At 34.2% G+C, this 25,939-nt stretch overlaps 1 protein-coding gene across 2 annotated transcripts in view; it reads right to left on the bottom strand.

The window, feature by feature from the left end:
* Window positions 1-25,939, bottom strand: part of DNAJC1 (DnaJ heat shock protein family (Hsp40) member C1) — a 232,725-nt gene that overhangs the window by 142,417 nt on the left and 64,369 nt on the right. For both annotated transcript variants that reach the window (XM_023223119.2, XM_023223118.2), the window contains exons 2-6: window positions 15,606-15,707; window positions 15,068-15,114; window positions 7,355-7,520; window positions 6,381-6,478; window positions 5,319-5,412 (exon numbers count right to left, since the gene is read on the bottom strand). In XM_023223119.2, coding sequence (XP_023078887.1) covers window positions 5,319-5,412; window positions 6,381-6,478; window positions 7,355-7,520; window positions 15,068-15,114; window positions 15,606-15,707 — 507 coding nt within the window. The remainder of the gene's footprint in view (window positions 1-5,318; window positions 5,413-6,380; window positions 6,479-7,354; window positions 7,521-15,067; window positions 15,115-15,605; window positions 15,708-25,939) is intronic.

Raw genomic sequence — 25,939 nt, 5'->3', positions numbered from 1 at the left:
AAACCCACTGTAAGAGCAGAAACAGATTGGTAAGATGTCAAAGTGTCACGGGAGCTATACTTTAAATGTTACAATTAAATTCTTGCCTCAAAGGATTTAAGCCCTCTGTTGATATAGTCCAAGTTCCTTGTTATATACTAATTCATACCCATGTCTTCTGGGGATCACTCTACTTGCTTTGTTAGCTATCTCAACACACTTCCTCAAGCTCCCCCTGCTTCCTTGTATGTAGTCATGCATTTTACTCCTCTCCAGTGTTCTCTCATCTCTCTAAACACACACACCAGCTTTCCATTCACTCATCAATTTACAAACACCATATTCTTTTCCTTTAATTTCTCAGTTGACTTTTACCTTTTCTGCCTATGTAGATTAGATGGGGCATACATTTGACTAAATATGGCAACATCCATACATCTTGTCCTTGAATACTGATCTACTTGGGAAATGTCTAATATTAATTTAATATTATCAAATATTTAACATCCACTAAGTATAATAGCTTTTCACTCTTTGACTTTGTTCTATCAATTCTTATAATTTTCCCAATCTCCTTCTCAGAGCAAAGGAAAGGAACAAAGTCCAATGCTCTGGAGGTTATAAGGACCTTCTCAAAAAGCAAGGGGAACTATCAAAGAGATACTTTTACCTCTATCTTGCCTAATCACAGAACCACTTCATATATTTTCTGCTGGTTTCACAGTCCTTATGTACTTTATTTCTACCATTCCTAACAATGTACACATATCTTTCACAGATGTGTGTGTAATCAAAGAAATACTTTGCTGTCTTATCAATTCACTTTATTCTGTCTATTCTTTTTAGACTTGTCATATCAGACTTACTTGTTACAATATAAATTCCTAAATAGATATAGTCAGAATCTACAGACCTGGAATACAATCTGAGAACCTAGTAATGGGCTACATGATACCCTCTTTTAAAAAAGGCTCTTGTATAATGTTTTCCTCAGGATGCTTTTAGCCTTAACACAGTATGATTTTATGGGAAGTACTGCATCTACAAAATTATCTTTGTATACCACCTAGTATAAAAAGTGGGCACTTAACTGTTAAGTGTCTATTCATCTTTCAATACTCAGTTCAAGTGGTTCCTCTTTTTAGTTTTTCTTGGTCATCCCAAATAGAGACAACCTTACTTCTCTGAATATCTATAGAAGTCACTGTTCATACTAAACATGTGAAGCATATATACCGTATTGTAGAATGGTTATTTAAACTCATGTGTTATAACTGCTACCTGACATTAAAGTCCTAGAGAAGGCATATTTATCTCTGTAGTCCCTAGTAGTGCCATGTTCTGATACACATTTAGTATCTGTTTACTGAACTGGCTGAATTGTCTTTCTAAACATCTGACCAAAAGACGCCTTACACATCAAATGTAGAAATAATTATTTGCATTGATAATTTTGTTTGGGAGGAAATAGAATATAATTTAGGTATACTAAGCAGGCAATAGGAGTTTTCTTAAGGCTCTTAGATGCTAAGTAATAAAAGCAAACCTGGGAACACAAGTGAGCCAGAAATGCCACTTTTCCCAATCCTACCAAACGACCTTATGTATGTGAAGTGCAGCAAAGGAATGGGTATTTAGAGGATGAATGGGAAGGAAAGAAATTAGACTGAAGAACTGTTGCTACGACAAGATTTGGGTACAGATTCTGTCAGTGTAAAGGTCACTTGCTGGAAGCCTCTGAATCTCCCACTTTTAGCTTGGACCCTGCTTCTTAACCAACAGCTATATACAGACATCAAATATTTGCAGCTCAGTTTTAATTAACTTTTCATAAAATGCAAGGAATTTACACCAAAAGTAAAACTCTCTTAACTTACATGTGCTTAACTAATTTACTGTATACTTACAAGAGCTGCTTGTGTTAACTATTAAACCTCCTTGTTATTCTAATTACATGATTCAATTAATTACTATGTAAAAAAGGATGCGATATGAGTAAGGAGTAAGAATTGTTTCTCTGAAAAACCAAGTTGAATGCTTTGGCAAGCTCAAAATAAGAGTTGTTAAAAATGCTGTTTTAATGTCCCACCTAGGGTACCCCCAACCTCCCAAACAAAAGTCTAGCATGGAGGTGCGTGCTTGTAGTCCCAGCTACTTGGACAGCTGAGGTGGGGGGATCACTTGAGCCCATGAGTATGAGGCCAGCTGGGCAACATAGCAAGCTCCTGTCTCTAGAAAATAAAAATTAAATTAAATTAAAATGATGTTAACTAGATGTAAGAAAGCCAATTATGAAAGACTTGGAGGAAATCATATATATCTACAAAGATTATATAATTACATTGTTTCACAAGACTAGTTTGACTCTTCCTTAAAGAAAGCAAGATTATCGGCATAGTTTATGCCAGGAAGAGTACAAGAAACTTCAATCAGTGGACTCTTATTTAAAAATAAAACAATGGCCGGGCACAGTGGTTCACGCCTGTAATCCCAGCACTTTAGGAGGCCGAGGTGGGCGGATCACGTGGTCAGGAGATCGAGGCTATCCTGGCTAACATGGTGAAAGCCCGTCTCTACTAAAAATACAAAAAATTAGCCGGGCATGGTGGCGGGCACCCGTAGTCTCAACTTCTCGGGAGGCTGAGACAGGAGAATTGCTTGAACCTGGGAGGCAGAGGTTGCAGTGAGTTGAGATCGCACCACCACACTCCAGCCGGGGTGACAGAGTGAGACTCTGTCTCAAAAAAAAAATAAAATAAAAATAAAAAACAATGGTTCTATATCACAAAAGTGGTGCATAAAGTACACGTTTTAAAACTTTAAGGTTGTACCTATCATTTTTTATTCTTAGAGTCTTAAGAGGGCTCTTTTTTGATCACTGTTCCAATTACCAATCCAGATAACTTCAGGTGAAAAAGACTCATACTAAATTTCATAAATATCTTATTTAAGAAGATCTCAGATTAATACGAAGGTCATAGCATACTACAAAACAAAAAGCAGACAAAAATCTAATCCTGAGAGTAATTGATCAGTATTGTTTTGCTGATGTATTTCATAAGCAATATTTATCAATCTAAAGTACATTCACTATTATAATATGTATTTGAAAGAGTCTACTGCATGACATTATTTTGTTAGTGACCACAAGAAACACTAATCTAAGGTCCCCAAAGCAGAATAAAAATATCAAATATTTGCTTTAAAAAGGAAAATCATCTTACTTTTCTTCTTGAAATCTATTTATCAAGAAGAAATAATTAGAATAAAATTTAAAAATTAGATGTAAAAGGTCTTGAAACCCTAATGCCTCGCATCTCAAAATTGAAAGGCAGCAGGTATCATCAAGTAAGTAAAAACTTTAAAATTTAAACTGATCAGTTAAAAAAAGCAGAGTTTCTAAAGAAACTAAAAAGTTTATGTAAAATTCCTCATTTTTGTATATTTTCTACAAATTTATGATGAGGCAAAACAATCAATCTGTTACATGAATTAACAGCTATCACAGGCAAGTATTTTAAAGTAAATTATAAATCTAAGCCATAATAATATGTTGGTTCTAGTATGGTAAATTACCCTACATGCTAAACAAGAAATATGTTAATTTTACCAAATAAACTTTATCTCAAATTAGATTAAAATTACAAAGAAGTTTTTAATATTGACATCTTATGTAATATTCCATTTATACTGCCTCATGAATATACTTTTAAACTCATCTATATTCTGGTTTGCCTGTTGCACAGATTCCAAAGTTTGCAAAGAATGATCAGACTTAAAAAAATAAGAAAATCTGCCCTAAAATTATTTTTCCGTCTCATTTTCTCATAAACTTACCAGTGTGATAAAGACTTTTCCTCTCTCATTAAGTCTTACAGACAGCATACAAGCATTGCAGAGTATTTTTTCAAGCAAACAATATAACATGCTAAACAACTTAAAAACAAAGCTTTCAAATTACCAAAATACTGTACTTTTTCTCTATTAACTGTAAACAAAATATAAGATTCTTTTTTTTTTTTTTTTTTCTGAGACAGAGTCTCGCTCTGCCGCCCAGGCTGGAGTGCAGTGCCGCGATCTCAGCTCACTGCAAGCTCCACCTCCCGGGTTTACGCCATTCTCCTGCCTCAGCCTCCCCAGTAGCTGGGACTACAGGCGCCTGCCATCTCGCCCGGCTAGTTTTTTGTATTTTTTTAGTAGAGACGGGGTTTCACCATGTAGACCAGGATGGTCTCGATCTCCAGACCTCGTGATCCACTCGTCTCGGCCTCCCAAAGTGCTGGGATTACAGGCTTGAGCCACCGGGCCCGGCCCAAAATATAAGATTCTATAAGCAATAACTATTAAGATGAACTTACGGAAAAACTGGTAATTTCTCAAAGGATAGAAAGAAGCACACTAGTATTTTGGTTCATTTCTCCTTTAAATATAAAATTTTCATTATGAGAAAAATAAAGGAAAATGCAGAAGTTGTAGTCATCAGCTTCCTTAAACAATCAGGAAAAATAGCTCTAATATATAACTACAAAGTGGGTAGAACTGAATAGAATATTATCTGGTCCACTAGATTATAAACACTTATTTTCTAAAATAAAACATTTCTCTCCAAAAATTACAATCTCAACTCAGAATCTGTACACCAAAAAGTGTTTTATTTACTTTCAAATATTTACGTGTTGGGGATTTTCTAACCTGATGCAATAATCAAAATTAACAAAGCAGTAATTTAATAAAATATGCTTTGATATACTAAATTAAAAAAAAAAGAAACTGACACAAATATGATACATATCCACATTTTATTATTTAATCAAGACTAAATAGAAACAAACTGATTACCTATAAAAGACAAAATGTCCTCACTCTTCTTAAAATTGCAAATAAAATGGAAAGCAATATATATTTTGGCATAATTATACAGATGTTCATGTAAAGGTTGGTTTTTCTTTTTTTTTAACACTCTACTCAAATGCTATTAAAATAATGGGTGGCAAGCTACTTGAATGCTGTTCCTTTTTACTGGTTATGCTTTTAATTGTAACAGTGGATTAAATTTTTATTGCTTTTATCTCTGTACTAAAGATAGTATTTTTTTTCTTTTTCTAGCATCTTGGGACTCTAAGGTGATCTAAAACCATTATAAAAGATAATTACAGAAACAGATATCTAAATAATCTTAGAATTGTCTAAAATAGGTTTAACTTATAAAAATCCTACTCAATCAACATTATACAGCATCCACTGCATATCGGCATTCAGAAAGCCAACATGGGCATAAATTATTTCGTGAATGATTAAAAATAAAGGATCTAATGTTATATAAAAGAGGTACATTTTACCTGGATTAGGTGAGGTAATGCTTTTAGTGTAAGGCAAAACCAAATCCCCAGTTTGCATGGAAGCAAATCATGCCACTGTGGTTTCATCAGCAATCTAAAGGGAGGGAGAAAAAAGAACAACATACAACAAATGAGGAATGTACAGAGAAAGGTGGGAGACAAAATATTTTTATAAAGATCATGAATTCTTTTTTGAATGACTACTTCAACAACAAAAAAAAAAATGAAGAAACTATTCACTGAAATATTTATAACTGACTTACGCCATCATGAAATATAGTAGTCACAACAAATGCAATATATATAGCATGTAAGAGAAACCAGGCTAAGATTTTGGGGAAGGAGGTTCCTAATCAAGTTACAAAGATAAACAAAAGCCCTCTTTCTAACCTGGGCTTTTCATCACTTTTATACAATGAATTCTTAAGCCTTATGATTACTTCAGCTATAAAAAAAACTAACCATCATCAGAGTGTTCCCAAGTGCTGACAACCAGATATGAAGACTGTAGCATAAACAAACCAATACATAAAAATTAATGTCATTTGCAGTTCACTGAAGCATTACTCACTGATGTCATCAGAATAGAAGACAGGCAGAATAGTCTCTGATCTCCATCCCTCATTGATCCCAGTTCATGCCCTGCTGTGTGAACTATTTAAACCCTTTATTCCTTTCTATGAATCAATAGAAGAAATGGTGGTATCTTTCTGAGTGTACTGCATATCACCGCTTCTCTACATATGGTCACTCCTGAGCTAAGTGATAGGTCCGTCTAATAGTACTTTGTTTCTAAAGTTCAGTATAAAAATTTCAAACTAGAAGAATTTGAGGGATTATTTAAATATATATTAACATTTCATATGGGGGAAAAAAACCTGAAGAAATTTTGCTTAAGATTAGAATTTGTCACATAAACAATGGCACCTTATTAGTCTTTTATAAGACTACCACAGATATAAATGAGAGCACATGTAAATAGACATACATATGAAGTTGAATCATATTAAAGATGTATTTTAAAACAGCTTCAAATTATGAAGTATTTTTATATACTCTCACCTTTCATTTTTTTCCGAAGCACTAAGTTTTGATACATCCACACTCTTGCTGCCAGTCTTTTTTTTCTTTTCTCTCTTTTTTCTACTTAGCAGTTCATCCTTAATGTGGAAAGAATTATGGTTACAGGTTATCATTAACATGTACACTTCAAATGTTATCTAGGCTCTTCTGTGAAGGGTAAACATTATAGAGGAACATTTATGCAAATGTATGTAGGGTCCGACATGATTAAGTAAAATCATCAATCTTTCACAATAACTGTTGCCATGGTATCCAGGCCTTAAACACACATGAAGTTCAGCACTGTCAGTCATGTGCATCTCCATAGCAATCAAAGTTTTCTAAGAAGAGAAAGCATTCAACTCACTTTTTCTCATTCATCCAACTTTAATAATGTCACTTCAAAAGGAATGAGTAAACAGATGCTAATTCATGAATACTGATAAATATGTTTGATTATCTTGGACATATATATAAAAACCCACAGAAGAATAAACTATGAGTAGCATATTAAACCAAGAAAAGTATAATAATTTTTTAACCAATTGATCTTTGAAGTTAGAATATTATATTCATTTCCAATTTTATTTATTTACTTAAAACATTTTAAAAGTAAACATTCATTATATAAAGGCCTATGACACAAAAAAATCTAAAGTCAGTCTTACATAAAAAAATTTCTATGTGGGAGGTGATAATTAAAACATGGTTCTACCTTCTAATTCCCAGCTAGGTATGTGGGCTTTCACAAAGTTTTATAACAAACTTAAGTGCCACATTTTTAAAAAAGAAGAATATTTTCTTATTTCATGGGTTCTTCTTGACTTAGAAATACGTCAAACATTGAGTATAAAACTATTAGAATGAGAAGTATACACAGAGAAATAGAAATTTTCATCAGTTGAAAAATAAATGTCTGAAATTCCATATAAAATTAAGCAGGCTAGTTCATTTGATTTATTACTAATACTTACCAGTTGTTTTTCCAGGTAGATTGACCAAACTACAGCATAATGACCCACTGTGAGAATAATGAATAAGAGTAATGCCAGCTCAGCATTGCTCATTTTTCTCACCCGCCTGTAGTAGAATACAGGCTGTCGCCAATCTGGGAGTCCATTGATCAGAATATCATCGTACCTACAGTACAAATTTAACAGTTTTTCATGGGGAGTTTAAAATAAAAACAAAAAAATTATTTGTGCCTATATTACAAAGAGGAAAAAGAAAATAATTTATTCAAAATAGATAATGTTTATGTACATTTCCAGCATTATAATATCTAGTAAATTCAAAGCACTGTAGATAGCTGTAGTCACTGACACCCTTCAAAAAAGTGCCCAGTAATATACTGTGGATACTAGATCTCATATTTTTGCAGCACCCAAAGATGTGATTCCTGGAGTGACATCTAAACTAAAGGAGCTACAAGTAGTCTACCTGCCTACTAGTCTACAGTAAAGACTCTACCACTGAAGTCAGCAACAAAAAGAAGGATCTCAACAGGAGAAAGATGAAAATAAGAGCTGTTTGTTACCGTGAATTACATATTAATTGAATCAAATTCTGAATAAATTTTCTAGTCAGTGCTTTTATTTCTACCCCTATACTATAGTGGCTCAATGTTGAAATATTTATACACACGATTTTATCAAAGCTTTTAAATGAGGTAAAAGCCTATAAAATTGAGTACCTTTTAATTTTGTATTGCTATATTCCTTTAGAAAATAAAAAACTCCCAAATTAGAAAGAGATGTGGAAACAACCAGTGTTTATGTTGGATTTCTCAACTGTTTATTTGTAAACATTTAAGTGGCAATTTCCTCATTTTTGGCTTTTGCTGGAAGGGAACATTAACAAGTAAAAGCTTTCCTAGTCCTTTAAAAAGCTGATGCATTTCAAATCAGCTTTCTTGGTACTATCAGGATAAAAAAGTTACTTTAAAATAAATTTTCAACTGAATTTAAATTTACTTGTCAGACAACTATTGAACAAATATCTTTGAGGTTAAAAATAAGGAGTAACATTTATGATTGTAAAACTCAAAATGGTCACACACACTGTGTTCAACACACACAACCTGTTAATCTTAATTGAACACAACTCATTAAATATTCTAATCACACTATTTCCAGAATTAAATCTTCACTGAAAGGCCTAATTTGGTGCAACACATTGACCAAAATATTTTAATTAAAAATATTCTGAGTTAGTTGCAGGCCTAATTACAGGAATAGAAATAGGGCCTATATTGTCAGGCAGGTCAGTAGAACTCAGTAGTAGGTTTTTCTCAAGTAAATTGACCGATCTAGGAATAATAGCGCAGCTGCTAAACTGCCAGTCTTGACATGTAAATCAATTTAAATGCAACAACTGCAGTAGCTACTTTGATAGTTATTAAATTGATACCTTGGAGATATGCTAAAAAAATAAAGCAGAGGATTTATTACAGGCAACTTCTTTTTTCAGTAGAAAAACATCAGATATAAATGTAAAATATATTTTATTAGCAAATCTAGAAAACCTTTGTGATCAACTTAGGTTATTAATAACAGTATCAACAAATGGGAATAACCAATGTTGAAAGGAAAGGACATTAATTAGTACTAAACTCTTAAAAAGCAAATTGTATAACATACAAGAGTCTACAAATTAATGTATGGTTTGGCAGTAGCTAGATCAGAAATATCTGGTGTTATTCTTTTTCAATATTTATCGAAATGCTTGAATATTCACATCAAGATATAATAATGTGACTTCATAAGAAACTATCATTCATGTTGTCAAAAATTTATGTTTAAATCAATCTTATAAAAGCCGGCTCATTTTAAATGAGAAATGTATAGGTAAAAAGGTTTCAAGTGCTCTAACATAAGATTACAACATTCAAATGAAGTCCAATCAATCTTAAGTCCTGAATCTATTCTCACTCCATATTCTACTTCAGATTTCTTGAGGGGGAAAAAAGGTGAATATAAAAATCATTATTTTCAGCAAACCTCTCCCATGAAATAATTTCAGGAAAAAAAGTATAGTTATTGATAAAGAACATCTAAGAAAATGGAGACAATTCCTTAATAGCACTCTTAAGTATTAAATTTGCTTTGGATATAACTATAGCAGAAGAGAAAGCAGCTGAACTCATAGCTAAGAATCTCTTATCAAATATTTTATCACCATCATAACTGAAAGTGCTATGTGTCTGTTAATAGCTACTATTTTCTACCCTACGTATAAATTGTATTTAGTGCACACATTCAAGATAGCAAAACCTCATGCACTGAACACATTAAACAGAACTAGATATTTACTAGGCTATGTCTGTCACTCTAAATAACAGTCTCTAAGGATTAAGCTTTGAATCAATGCTCTATTGATTTTACTATCAATGAACATTATGGCTCACACGACTGGCCATTTTAAGGAAAGATAGCTTCCATTATAGTTCACTTTTTAGAATATATGCTGTTAAAAGATAAATCACTGCTTTCCTGATCAAACATTGAAAATACATTTCTTAAAGTACACACAGACACTATTTTCATAAGTTATTTAAGAAGAAATACTGTGTTGACACATAAAATTTAAAACATCACTTTATTAGGCTTTTCTGTATTTAAACATATAACACTGTTAAAATGCTCTGTATTTGGGATTCACACAAACTGTTCTCAACATTTGTTAAAGTCAGATTAAGAATGTACAAATGTATGTGTTGTAAGATATAAAGAAATAGATCTCTATGATAAAAAATATCACTAATGCTAAAATCACAGGGAATTATAATGGAATTTTCTTGGAAATGAAAACATTAATCAATTCCACACATCCAACATATGGCTTAATGTGTGTTTATTTCACTTGATTTTCTTACAATATACATCATGAACATAAAATAATGGTTACATAGTCATTAGTGAGTTTCATACTAGAATCTGCAATTCATGAAACATATTTAGGCTAATACAAATACTGGAAAACAAATTTAAAATTTTTTTCAAGTTACCAGCAGAAAAATGCATGGAAATTTAAAATGTTACTTTTTTTTGAAATATCAAATAGTAAGTATGTAACTAAAATTAAAAATCTGTATATTATGAGTATATTTAAATAATTCTAGCATGTGCCTAACTTATGAATTTTCTGTATTACAAAGCTGGAATTTTTAGTTTAAAACAATAATAACATAATTTCCATTTAGGTAACATTTTGAAACTTTGAATAAAAACTACTTGTACAAACATTATAAACAGAAAACATGTCTAAATTAATTGTTCTCATTCTTCTTTGAAAAAACAATATATACGCCAAAAATTGTGGTACACTGCACTTTATTTAGGAAAGGTGCTAAAGTAAATTTCCTATTCTCAGACTAATGTTTATTTTGATTCGAACACACCTGTAATCAAATTTACAATAACTAGTTAGTGAATTTATAAAAGTTTAACATATTAAGGCTGAATAACTATACTTTTAACTGCATTTGTAAATAAAACGTTATTTAGTAAACTAAAAACACATTCAACTTATATAAAGATAGTAACATGAAACAGACAAAAAATTTTAAAGTTTCACAACTGGGTTAGCAAAAGAAGACTGGTTAAAAATTCATAATATATTTTAAACAAAAGTAGCTATGTTAATATTACTAAAGCGCAATCTAGTATATAAATGTAATGGCTGGTACTCAGTACTTTACCTCAACTAACATTCAGGGCACTCATAAAAATTTGTTGGAACATAGCTGGGCTACTGTTTCCCAAAATAAGGAAGCTAAAGAGTTTAGAGAAGGCTGCTAAGCTAGGCTTTCTTACAATAACCACGAAAACCTGTTATAGGCATGCTTTAATAATGACAGTGATTGGGTCTGAGAAATGCATAATTAGGAAAACCGTTAGGCAAGTTCCTCGTTGTGTGAACATCATGGTGTACTTACATTAACCTATGTGGTACAGCTTCTACACATGTAGGCTACATGGTAGCCTATTGCTTCTAGGTTACAAACCTGTATAGCATGTTGCTGTACTGAATACTGTAGGCAACTATAACACAATGATAAGTATTTGTATACCTAAACTCAGAAAAGGTACAGTAAAAATATCATATTATAATCTTATGGGACAAGCATTGGGTTTTTTTGTTGCTGTGGTTGTTGTTTTAGAGATGGGGTCTCACTCTTTCGCCCAGGGTGGAGTACAATGGCACGATCATGGCTCGCTGCAGCCTTGCAATCCTCCCATCTCAGCCTCCCAAGTAGCTCAAACAATCCTCCCATCTCAGCTACCCAAGTAGTTGGGACTACAGGCACACCACACCCTGCTAATTTTTTTATTTTTTGTAGAGATAGGGTCTAGCTATGTTGCCAGGGCTGGTCTCAAACTCCTGGGCTCAAGCCATCCTCCCACCTTAGCCTCCCAAAGTGTTGGGATAAGAGGTGTGAGCCACTGCGCTCGGCTAGCATTGTATATGTGGTCCCTCATTGAGTGAAATGTCATTATGCAGTACATGAGTGTGTTTTCATGCTATAGTCTATGTTCTTGGGGGAGAAAAAGGCTTAAACGTTTATTCACAATTGCACTCCTAGGAATCTAACCAAGAGAAACGAAAACATATGTCCATCTGAAGTTTATGTGAATGTTCACAGAAGCCTTGCTCATCATAGCCCCACACTGGAAACAACTCACATGTCCATCAACTGGTGAACAGATAAACATAAGTGGTATATCCATACGATGGAATACTGTTCAGCAATAGAAAAGAATGAACTACTGGTATATGCTACAATATGGATGAATCTCAAAAACCTTATGTTAATAGAAGCCACATACAAAAAACTACATATTGCATGATTCCATTTATATGAAATGTCCAGAAAGAACAAATTTATAAATACACTAAATAGATCAGTAATTGCCTGGAGCTGGAGATCAGGGTGAAGAATTACCGCAAATGGGCTAAAGCTTTTTTGAAATGATGTAAATGTTCTAAAACTGGACTGTGGTGATGGTTTGCACAAGCCTGTAAATTTACTAAAAAGCATTTAACTGTACACTTAAAACAGGTGACTTTTATTGTATGCAAATTATACCCAAATAAGGACGTTAAAAAAAATCAAACAAAGCTGACATTTTCTTTTTCCTCTTTTTTTCTTTTGAGACAGGATCTTGCTCTGTGGCCCAGGCTGAGCGCAGTGGTGCAATTAGAGCTCTCTGCAACTTCTGCCTCTGGGGTTCAAGCAATCCTCCCACCTCAGCCTCCTGAGTAGCTGGGACTATAGGCATGTGCCACCATGCCAGGCTAACTTTTGTATTTTTTGCAGAGACGAGGTTTCATCATGTTGCCTAGGCTGGTTTCGAACTCCTGAGTTTAAGGGATCTGCCCTTCTTAGCCTCCCAAAGTGCTAAGATTACAGATGTGAGCCACTGTACCCAGTCAGCCTTTCCTTTCTTTTCTATAAAAAGTTATTTGGTTTGTTAATTTATCAATTTCACTGCTATTCCCTTTTCCAGCAAAATTCAAATAATGCATCTGATTTCAGAGAAAACACAATTCCATAAAAGGGAAATAAATAGGCAACATGTCTGACAATTTCCCAAATTACCAATTCCTGGAAGGTTACACATTTGAAAGTATTACTTAATGAATATTTATAGTAAATAATTGTGATACCAAAAAGCATTTTTTATATCAATATGTAGATAATCTTCTTTTGAAGATAATGCTGACTGTGCTCTTCTTTTTTTTTCCCTAAAGGAATTATAAACATTAAGTAATTGTCTGCAGAGATGTCTGTCTCCTATGTTTAAATACTCACAGGTCACCTGGCCTCAGGCACAAGCTTTAGAGGAGTGATTCTTAGCTTGATTAGTTAAGACTTTTGCCTCAAGGAAAACCAGTTACCAAAGAGTTACTTGTGCCTCAAGGGGTATAAATACTACAGCTGTTTGTGTAACTGTCACATTCATTTTTTTCTATCAACTCTCTAAAATAAATGAGAGAACTAATCCTAAAGAGATGATGTTATTTATTAATAGATGATTCCATGTTAATGAATAAACAATTTATATATAAGAAGTGATTTGTTTTGAAAAGATGGAAATAATTTTGGTAACTGAAAGAAATTACAAAGTTTACTGACTTAAAATAACAACAAACAAAAAGAAAAAACCTCAAGCCAAAGATATTAGAAGACTAAATAAAGCTACCTTTACAGACACATTCTTAAATGTGTGAAACAAAACTAGGGCTCATAGAGCAACTAACTAGAAAATATGCGCAGAATGACCAAAACTTCTTTCAACACACTTCTCGGACTCTTTCAACACTATGGATTATCTCAAACCAGAGGAATGTCTGCTATGGTATCTGGACCAATGCCAGCCCTTGTTATAAAGCGAAGAACACTTTAAGAGAAGATCTTGAATCCTTGTGCTTTGCAATCTGACAAGCAGAGGTATTCAAATTAAACGGTTAAGATGAGAATCAAGAATGGTAGATAACATTTTAGGATACAGACTAATTCCAGATAATACATTTGAGGAAAGATTCAGAATGTAACACAGCATAATTTATAGAGTTGTCTAAAGATGTATTACCCCCCTATTGAAGTATACAGATATTTAAGTTGGCTTTTGCCTAAATCTCAAATACCTAGGTGTTGTTTTGCTTTGTTTTTTGAAGGTACTCTTGTACTGTAGAACAACATTTTCAAATTTTGGATTGTGGTCCACTAGTGTCTCATGAAATCAATTTAGTGAACCACAACCAACATTTTTTAAAAATAAATAAATAAAAAACACCAAAAGACTAGTCTAGCCTAGAATAGAAAATGATGTGTTTAACCTGCAATAAGAAGTATTTTGTGAGACTATTGTTTTAGTTGTGTATGTGCATATGTGTTGTGGTCTGACTCAAAAAACTTAGAAGGTTGCTGAAATGATGTCTACATTCCATACATTCTGTAGGAGTAGAGGAAAGGGGCCTCTGTGTAATCTCCTCTTGAGTCACTGGCATTATAAACTACTACATAAATATATTGCCACTCTACTGAAAGGGGCACAGAGAAGTCTTAGTGTGAGGGACTGCCACCACTCTGAAGTTTAACCCTCAATGCAGAATTGCCAGAGCAGAGTAAAGGAAGGGAAGGAGGCAAAAGAAATAGACACAAGAAGCGAAGTTTTCTTCCACCCCTATCTTCTACAGGCTTACAGAAGCTTATATAATTGGGTTATTTTGAGAGTGAGGAAATATCAAGAAAGAATACTAACTTGACTATCACTATGGTCTAATTCAAACATTTAAGGAATAGTGGGGGAAAAAGCACCAAGCACCAGGCACAGATAGGAGCTATTACTGACATACGGGAAAGAATGGACATTTATTTGAATTCAAGCAGTATTTGCATTTCCCAGGGCATAAACACTCACGTGAAAACTCGTATTAAGGAAGCCAGGACTTGCTAACATTATGACTCATAATCTTGAATCTTGTAAGTATCGAATCAATCTAGTGAATACTTTCAAATAAAATTAACTCTGCTTCAAACACACATTTTTAAAACACTGCATTTCTTGGAAGGAACAAAAATAAAATACTAACATAACAAAATGTTTAAGGAGACTTAATTCTTTATAAACTGTTGCATGAAATTATAACATCTTAATTCAAAAGCAGAAATGAACACTCACCTCTGCCTTCGTTCATCATCCTTTAAAACTTCATAAATGGCCACCAACTAAAATAAAAGCATTACTTTAAAATAAAAATACTCTCAACTATAAGAAATCATGTAGGAGGGTGAAGGCACTACAATAGACATGCAGCAAATCCTATGTGCCCATATATATAATAAACAGATGAAACCTCAATTATAAGTAACACTTTATGTTTTGGTAGTACCTTAAGAGGTTAAAAATGCTTGATATCAAAATAAACCTTTGTGACAGTTACAAAAGTAATACTTATCTTAAAATGTGCATTTTAAAAACAAAAGCTGTAATTTAGACAAGAAAATTATGACAATTATGACCCTCCAAGAATTTAGAGATGCTAATACAAAATGGTAAAAACGTATTTTGTAGAAACTTGAATAAAAACATACACACTATATTTTAAACTACTACCTCATTTTCAAATGAAAATATTCCATATATAAGTGAATTTTTCTACCATCAACATATTAATACATTTGTCACAAAAATATATATAATAGCATATTTCACTTACTTGTCTAAACTGAGTTTCTGCATTTTCATCTTTATTCTTGTCTGGATGTAAAGTTAGTGAAAGCTTACGATATGCTTTTCTGATGTCTGCAGATGATGCATCCTGGAGGTGGTAGGGGGAGGGGAAAATACAAAGCAAACTTTGTCAGAAAAAGAAATTCCCAGAACCTTGTTAAGATCTGAGGAGACAGCCAACCAAGTGCAGGACCCCAGGCAATGTAATTTGAGCAATCAGTCTAACAACCAGGCTATGCAACTAGCCTGACCCACATGACTGAACAATTATTCAATCTAATTTGGCTCTCCTCTTAACTTTTCATTACCATACAGTCATTTAAAGAAGACAGTATTTGGCGAAACTTTTCAAACACTTGCCTTCCTAAAATTAACCAATAAATCTTTTTCAGCAATTAAGAGATCAAAAAGAAACAAATTAAAAATTAATACATCTGTGTGTGCCTTCAAAGAAACTCTTTATTTATTGGCAAATGTTAAAGCCAATTTCTGAATCCCAGGCTAACCGTATGGTTTCTCTATTGTTATTTATATTGAGTTTATCATCTTAGCAACAACGTACGGAATCTCACTTTCACATGTCAAAAAGCATGCCTATCTGAAGGGAGTTAAATTCGCATTTATCAAAAATTATTATCATTAGAAAGAGTTAAATATACTATACTTATTTACTTAGTACTTTAAAGGGTATTTTCAATGTTGGCAAGCCTCCTCAGTCTGGTTCATAAAAATAAATTTGCCCAATATTTATGTATTACTAGTATAGTTTAAATATATCTAAAAGGTTACCACGGTTCAGTACTTAGATTAAGTGGATATTAAAATTACATTTTATATAATCCTGTGTGCACAGGTAAAATCAGACATCATTTCTACATGGCCAGTATAAAATGCATAATAATAACAAAGAATACACTGTCAAGTAGGGTTTAAAACTTTTCTTGAGACAGTCTGATTCTATCACCCAGGCTGGAGTACACTGGCACAATCTCAGCTCACTGCAACCTCCACCTCCTGGGTCCAAGAGATTCTTGTGCCTCAGCCTCCGGAGTAGCTGGAATTGGGCATGCGCCACCACACCCAGCTAATTTTTGTATTTTTAGTAGAGACGGGATTTCCCCATGTTGGCCAGGCTGGTCTCGAATTCCTGACCTCAAGTGATCCAACCACCTCAGCCTCCCAAAGTGCTAGCTAGGATTACAGGTGTGAGCCACCGTGCCTGGCTGGGGTTTAAAACTTGATCTGTATTAAACTTAAAGTATATTCAAATAACATACTTGTATTGGGAAAAATGAGAGTAAACTTGCTTATTAAATGTCTCTCATTTGATAGCAGACTGTCTAATTAATTTCAAAAACTACTAAGAAGTTCAAATGATGAAAACACCAAACCAAACCAACACAAAAAAATCTATATACCTGGGACTAAATACTATCAATAGTTTTTAAATAGAGTTGGAGAGAGACAAAGTGAAGCTATAATTAGTCTGTCAGGCTTTACTAACCATTATTTTTATTATCAGTTTTCTGGGGCTTGTTGCTCCAGATTAGTATGTTACCCGGGGTGTGAGTATTTTTGTGACTTGTGGAAGGCTGCGGAGCTATAAAAATTACTCAAGTACTGCAGGTAACATGGTTGTAATTTTCAATCTAATTTGCTTAATAAAATTGACATGTTCCCTACATAGACTACAGATAATGTGGTAGAAACAAATGATTATCTAATGAAAATCTATGATGAATCCTTTTGTTGAGCAAAGACATCAAGTGTCAACTGAATAACCAATCTCTTTTTTTTTTTTTTGAGACGGAGTCTCGCTCTGCCGCCCAGGCTGGAGTGCAGTGGCCGGATCTCAGCTCACTGCAAGCTCCGCCTCCTGGGTTCCCGCCATTCTCCTGCCTCAGCCTTCCAAGCAGCTGGGACTACAGGCGCCTGCCACGTCGCCCGGCTAGTTTTTTGTATTTTTTAGTAGAGACGGCGTTTCACCATGTTAGCCAGGATGGTCTCGATCTCCTGACCTCGTGATCCACCCGTCTCGGCCTCCCAAAGTGCTAGGATTACAGGCTTGAGCCACCGCGCCCGACCCTGAATAACCAATCTCTAATTGAGATTTTAATCTTAGATTTTTAAAAAATTGGTACTATATCATGAATTATTCAACAAGTATATTTCATACAAAATAATAGCTATGTATTTTCTTATATTACAAAATTAACACATGCTCACTATGGAACATTTCTTACTTAAAAATAAAAACAACTAATAGTAACCTAAGGCATTTCCCTGCTTCCAGTCTTGCCATTCTGATCCCCCAATTCTCCATTTTTCTGCCACCATATGTACCCCAAATGTAAATGTGGTCGGATGGCTCTCCTACTCTAAATCCTTGAGCAGCTACCAGGTGCCTCTGTCACCTATGTTTTCCAATTTTTTTAGCCTTATCTCCCATCCTCTTGGCTCATCCTCCTGGTCCCCCAGATTATTACACCTTAGGATACAGTTCACCAACCTCATGTTGTTTTTCACCCAGCTACACATACAAACAGCTCTCTTCTAAGGAACAGGGCTGTGTTCCTTATACACAAATATTGCCTGACTATTTTCCTCTTGAGAATCTATCCAGTAGAGTTATTTCACCAATAAATTCTACCTCAAGTAGATACAGGTGAAAAACATGAAGATTTTCTTATCTACAAAGACATGCTCTAGATAAGTTGTACTTCAAATTAGCTTATGTATTCATTTAATATTAGGTATTCAATGAATTCAAACTCAGAAAATACTGCTTCAGAATCAGATCTCTTTATGTTGGCTGTTTAGCTTCAGATTTGGGCTAACTTCCCAATGAGACAGAGTTTTGGGAAGGTAGTGAGAACAGCTGTTACATTCTTGACCTGATAAACTATATGGAACATGTCCACACAACTACAATGTGAGTATGTTCCATTGGAGCCTTAAAGGTAAAGACCCTGGTATGTATTGGCTTGTCTAATACATTTGACATCACATTTCCATTAGAGGCCTGAATGTTAGAACATTCATCTCCCATATTCACTGGATTAGACGTTTTATCTCTCTAGCTTGGAGAGAAAATTTTTTGCCAGCACGTGAGTGAAATGGCTATCTTTAACTCAGATCTACTGGATTCATCTGTTAGAATTATTTTCCTTCTAAATGTGAAAGCTAACCATTCATGGTTGGTAAGCTAAACATGAATTATTTTAACAGTCAGGTGACCTCTATGAAGAAGAAACGTACCTTAACTACGCCTGTAATCCTAACACTTTGGAAGGCTGAGGCAGGCAGATCACTTGAGCCCAAGTGTTTGAGACCAGCCTGAGCAACATGGAAAAACCCCATCAGTGCAAAAAAAATTTTTTAATTAGCTAGGTGTGGTGGCATGCGCCTGTAATTCCAGCTACTTGGGAGGCTGAGGTGGGCGTGTTACTTGTGCCCAGGAGGTTGAGGCTGCAGTGAGCCATGACTGCGCCACTGCACTCAAGCCTGGGTGACACAGTGAAACCCTGTCTCCAAAACAACAACAACAACAAAACCTGAAAATAATGTAAGCTTATCAAAATGGAAACAATGCAATGGCATGTCAGCAAAAAAGAGCATGTTAGGGAACTCCAAGTTCGTCCCTCCACAGAAACAGTGAAAATAACCTGACAAAAACTGTCAGAAGCAACTTTACCTGATCTCTGAAAACCTGTCAAAATTTACAGCAATTAGGCAAGCACTTAAGAAAAAGATGATTCTCACTAAGGGTCTTAACGATGCCAATCTAAGGCCTTGGTTAGGTTCCTGGTGACAGAGGGATCAGAGTTTACCTTGTTCTCAAAGATCTGTGGTTGTTTTGTTTTAACCTCTCTGTTGGCTTAAACTGTGTAAAGGGCTTGCTTTTATTTTGCCACACTCAGAACTCTGCCAGGGCAGATAGGCCATCTATTGTAAACATTTAAAGGCAACTTTATTTATTTGTTTTTTATTTTTTGTAGAAACAGTGTTTTGCCATGTTGCCCAGGCTGTTCTCAAACTCCTGAGCTCAAGCAATCCACCTGCCTTGGCCTCCCAAAGTGCTGGGATTAGAGGCATAAGCCACCGTGCCTGGCCTACAGGCAAATGTATTAGCCGGCGCTGAATGGGGTAAGGGGTAGCAATTGAGGCAAACAATGGATATAATAAATTGTTTCTATAAATATAGAAAAAAGCTTGAAAGGATGCAAAAATATTTTTATACAGCTACATATATGTTTGTGTTTTAAGCTAAGCATTATTACAGAAGAGTCAAAAAGATAAAAAATCAAAAAGTTCATCAAGTAGAAACATTATATAGTAAGCTATGGTTAATTATCAAAAAGCTTGGGGATATGAGGGGGATCTGGCTGCGACATCTGTCACCCCACTGATCGCCAGGGTTGATTTGGCTGATCTGGCTGGGTAGGCGGGTGTCCCCTTCTTCCCTCATCACTCCATGTGCATCCCTCCTGAAGCTGCATGCTCAGCCGAAAAGGACAACCATCCCTGATAGAGGAGGACCAGTCTTGAGTCAAAGGTATATAAGCAGCTGCGCTCCCCTGCTAGAATCTCCAAACAAGCTCTCAAAAAGCTTGGGCACACAGACTGAAAAGTGACATGTTCCTTGTGAAAAGTGACATGACATCTAGTCCTACATATTCCTTGGAAACTAGATGGCCATGTGTGTGCCCAGGACAGAGCACATGCTCAGAAACACTTGAGAAGGCCCTAGTTCTCACTTCTGGCTGATCTTCAGGCTCTGCACAAGCAGAAACTGAAGCTAAGAAAGATATAAACTGCCCAAATGAGTACTGAAGGCATGGCCCCAAGATATACACAGTCTACTGGCAAACACTGGAAATATATATATATATATATAAAATTTATTTATTTATATTTATATAGTCATATACCATATAACAATGTTTCCATCAACAATGAATCACATATATGATGGTGGTCCCATAAGAATACAATACAATGGAGCTAAAAAATTCCTATCTTCTAGTGACATGTTACCCTTCCTAATGTCACAGTGTGATGTATTACTCATGTGTTTATGGGGAGGCTGGTGTAAACAAGCTTACTGTGCTGCCAGTTGTATAAAAGTATAGCACGTACAACTGTGTATTATACATAATATTTGATGATAATACACGACTGTTACAGGGTTATGTATTTACTATACTATTATGGTTATTTCAGAGGGTAATTTTTAAAAAAATATGTAGAAGAAATAAAGTGTAAAACAGCTTCAAGCAGGTCCTTCAGGAGGTATTCCAGAAGGGGCACTGTTATAAAAGATGACAGTTCCAAGCATGTTACTGACCCTGAAGACCTTCCAATTAAATGACACGTGATATTAATGATCATGACCCTGTGTAGGCCTAAGCTCATGTGTATTTGTGTCTTAATTTTTAACAAGAAAGTTTAAAAAGTAAAAAAATCAAATAATTTTAAATATAGAAAAAAGCTTATAAGGATACAAAAATCTTTTATACAGCTACATATGAGTTTGTGTTTTAAGCTAAGTGTTATTACAAAAGAGTCAAAAAGTTAAAAAGTTTATAAAGTAGTAATGTTACATAGTAAGGTATGGTTAATTTATCATTGAAGAGATCACATATTTTTAATAAATTTAGTGTAGTCTAAGTGTACAGTGTTTATACAATAGCGTACAGTAATGTCCTAGGCCTTCACATTCACTTACCACTTACTCAGTGACCCACCCAGAGCAATTTCCACTCCTGCAAAATATATTCATAGTAAATACCCTATACACGTACATTTTTTACCTATTACACTGTATTTTTACTATGTTTAAATATGTTTAGATACACAAATACTTTTGTGTTACAACTGCCTCCAGTATTCAGTACAGTAACATGCTATACAGGTTTGTAGCCTAGGAGCAATAGGTTTGCAGTAGGCTATACCATCTGGATTTGTACGAATACACTGTGATATTCACACAAAGACAAAATTGCCAAGTGATGCATTTCTCAGAAAGTATCCTTGTCATTAAGTGATGCATGACTATATATTTCTGGCTCCAACTGTTAAGAAAATAACTGCCAAATCATTAGTTGACCAGAGATTCTAAGCCAACTGAACAGAAATTCTAGTGGCCACACATAGCACAGAATATAAACTTTACAAAAGTGTCTATTTCAGAAAAGTCACTAGATAAACAACACCAACTACAATAAGCAGCAACAAAAACCTCTAAGAAAGTAGAAAATATCGCTGCCACATTATATATCTAAAATGTCTAATACTCAATAAAAAATTATGAGGCATGTAAAGAAACAAGAAAGTATGGTCCTCACACAGAGAAAAAAAATTAATAGAAATTGTACCTGAGGAAGTCCATATATTGCATTTACTAGGTATAGACTCTAAATCAATTATTTTAAATATGCTTAAAGAGTATGTACAAAGAACTAAAGGAATGTATGAGAATAATGTCTCACAGAATTGAGACTATCAACAAAAATAAACTTTAAAAAAACAAAATAGAAATTCTGGACTAGCAAAATACGATAATTGAAATGAAAATTTTACTAGTTGGGGCTCAACGGCAGGCTTGAGTAGTCAGAAGAAAGAATCAATGAACACTTAGATCAACAGAGATTACCTGATCTGGGGAGCAGAAAGGAAAAAAAATGAATAAAATGAATAAAGCCTAAGAGACCTGTGGAACACTATTAAAAGTACCAACAAACACATAAGGGACCTCCAAGAGGAAGAAGACAGAGAAAAGGGGAGAGAAAACATATTTGAAGAAAAAATGACATCTAACTTCAAAAACTGATAAAAGACATACACCTACATATCTAAGAATCTCAACAAACCCAAGTAGGAGAAAACTAAAGAGATCCACACCTAGAAACATCATAATCAAACTGTTAAAAAGAAAGAGTCCCAAAAGCAGCAAAAGAAGCAACTTATCATGTATAAGAGATCCCCAATAATGTTAACAGCTAATTTCTCATCAGAGATTATAGAAGCTAGATGGTAGTAAAGTAACAGGGAAAAAAAAAAAATCTATCAACCAAGAAGTCTATATCCAACAAAACTATCCCTCAAAAACAAAAGAAATTATGATATCCCAGTTAAAAAACTAGAATTCATTGCTAGTAGATACGCTTTATAAGAAATGCTATAAGGAGTCCTTCAAGCGGAAAGAAAAAAATACTAGAAAGTAATTCAAATCAGCACAAAGAAATAAAAAACACCGATAAAGATAATGCTGTGGTCTGAATGTTTGCATCCCTCCAAAACTCGTGTTGAAATCTAATCCTCCATGTGATGGCATTAAGAGGTGGGGCCTCTAAGAAGTGATTAGGTCAAATGGGATTAGTGCCCTTGTAAAAGACGTCCCACAGACCTGTGCCTTTTTTGCCCTTCTGCCCTGGAAGGACACACAGAAGGGACTATCTGTGAGGAACAGGCCCTCACCAGACAGTGAATATGTTGGTACCTTGATCTTGGACTTCCCAGCCTCTAGAACTGTGAGCAACAAATTTCTGTTGTTTATAAATTACCCAGCATAAAGCATATTGTTATAGTAGCACAGACTAAAACAGGTGACTACATAGATAAATATAAAAGTCATTATTAATGCATTTTGGTTAGTAACTTCAATTTTACTCTATATGATTTAAAAGACAGTTACATAAAGCAGTAACTATAAATATATCATAAATAATATAAATCTATGTCTACGGCAGACATTATATACATAAAAATGTAATCTGTGACAATAAACAACATAAGGAATAGGGAACAGTGCTTGTTATACGAGCAACATTTTTTTTAAAATTAATTTTTAATTTTTCCTTTCTGCATCTAACATTCTAACAAAAATTTTTACATGATTGAAACTAAATTGGTATTAACCCAAACTGGATTGCTATAAATTAAGATGTTAATTGTAATTCCCATGGCAAAAACTAAGAATATAAAGATCTACAGTAAAAGAAATGAAAAGTGAATAAAATAGCTTTATTTTATTTATTTATTTTCTAGGAGAAAAAACTGAAAACAAAAAAAGGCAGTAATACAGGAACAGGAGAACAAAGAAGACATATAATATATAGAAAACAAATAGCAAAATAGCAAAAGTAAGTTGCTCCTTGTCTGTAATTACCTTAAAATTAAATGACTTAAATTCTCCAATTAAAATGCAGATATTGGCAGAGTGAATTCAAAACAAACATGACTCATCACAGCAAGTCCTCACTTACGGTCATTGATAGGTTCTTAGATACTGCAACTTTAAGTAAAACGACATACAATGAAAACAATTTTTTTTTCATGCTATAATGAAACAACATTGAAGGAAATGATGCTATTTAAAGACTTACTGCAAGTGGCAGTTTCTAAGACTCTACTGATGACAGCAAGAGAGGATTTACTGTACATGGTGTCTATAAGAGACTCACTTTAGAATCAAAATACAAATAGGTCAAAACGGAATGGATGAAAAAAGATATTCCTTGCAAACAGTAATTAAAAGAGACCTGGGTGGCTATACCAATATTAGGCAAAATCAATTTAAACACAAAAATTGTTACAAAAGACAAAGGACATTATTTAATGACAAAAAGGTCAATCTATCAAGAAGATATAACAATATAAATAACATAAACATGCACCTAACAGAGCCCCAAAATAAATGAAGTAAAGATTTAACAGAACTGAAAGGAGAAATAGACAATTCTACAGAAATGGAAACTCCAATACTCCACTTTTAATAATGACTGGAACAATCAGAACAGTAAGAAAACATAAGATTTGAACAATAGCGTAAACCAACTAGACACATCTCACGGACAACTATAGAACATTCCACCCAAAAAGAGAATATACATTTTTCTGAAGTGCATATGGAACATTAGCCAAGATATACTGTATTTTAGGCTATTAAATAGGTCTCTATATTTAAAAAGACTGAAATCATACCATGTACCTTCTCCAACCGTAACGAAATGAAATCAGAAATCAATGACAAAAGGAAATTTGAAAAATTCACATGTATGTGGAAATTAAACAACACATTTTTAAACAAGTAATCGAAAAGGAAATTAGAAAATACTGTGATATGAATGAATGTGCCATTATGTTGTCTCTAAATGACTGTGAATGTGTTAGAAGACCATCCTCAGTAGCAGGAGAGAAGCCTATGCTCTTTTTAAAAGAATAAAACTGAAAAGCTCTTTCTTCCTTTACGTTTAGAATGTCTGAGACTAAAATAGGAAAGGCCGTAAAATATCAGGGTTTTATTAGTCGTTAGATATTTCTGTTTGGATTTATTCCTTCTGGAAGATTTTAATTCATTAATGTTAATAGTTAATCATTAACTATTTTTTCTAATTAAAAACAACTGAGGATTAAGCAAGAATAAAATTAAATCACGATATTTAATTTTTAAAGTAAAAAAATCACTAGAGAAGGATGTGAATGAAAACGAAAACATACCATGCCAAAACATAGGATGTGGTAAAAGCACTGCTCAGAAGAAAATTTACAGTTATAAACACACTTGAAAAAAAAAAAAGAAGAAGAAAAATCTCAACCTAACTTTCTACCTTCCATGGTCGCTATCCTAAGTTTTGGTACGTAACAGCACTGAAAAATCTGCCTTAGGTGACTCAAGGGAAACTTATTATTTTACTTTTTATCAGGGATTGGCAAACTGTTTCTGAAAACGGACAGAGAGTAAATATTTTAGGCTCTGTGGGTCAAACAGTCTTCATTACAACTATTAAATCCTGCCATTGTAGTAAGAAAGCAGCCACAGACAATACATAAATAAATGGGTATGGTGGTGTTCCAATAAAACTTTATTACAAAATCAGGTAGTGGCTGCTTTTGGCCCAAGTACTGTAGTTTGCCGACCCTGATTTTAATCAATGGATTGACAATAATCTAAAACTCATTCTATTTATACAGTGTCTCCACAAATGTGATGTTCACATTTTTAGGTGTGCCAGGTAGTAGAAAAATATTTGGCTAGTTAACCAAAACCAAAACCAAAAGATCTTATCCAGGATCTGACCAAAGGAAACTCCGTTTTTGTTTGTTTGTTTGTTTTGTTTGAGATGGAGTCTCACTCTGTTGCCAGGCTGGAGTGCAGTGGTATAACCTCAGCTCACTGCAACCTCTGCCTCCCAGATTCAAGAGATTCTCCTGCCTCAGCCTCCCCAGTGGTGACGACAGGCACACGCCACCACACTCAGCTAATTTTTATATTTTTAGTAGAGACAGGGTTTCACCATGTTGGCCAGGATGGTCTTG

The sequence above is a fragment of the Piliocolobus tephrosceles genome, chromosome 9, assembly GCF_002776525.5.
Source record: "Piliocolobus tephrosceles isolate RC106 chromosome 9, ASM277652v3, whole genome shotgun sequence".
Taxonomy (NCBI): domain Eukaryota; kingdom Metazoa; phylum Chordata; class Mammalia; order Primates; family Cercopithecidae; genus Piliocolobus; species Piliocolobus tephrosceles.
The sequence above is the reverse complement of the archived record's forward strand: the minus strand, read 5'-3'. Positions and strand labels throughout refer to the sequence as shown.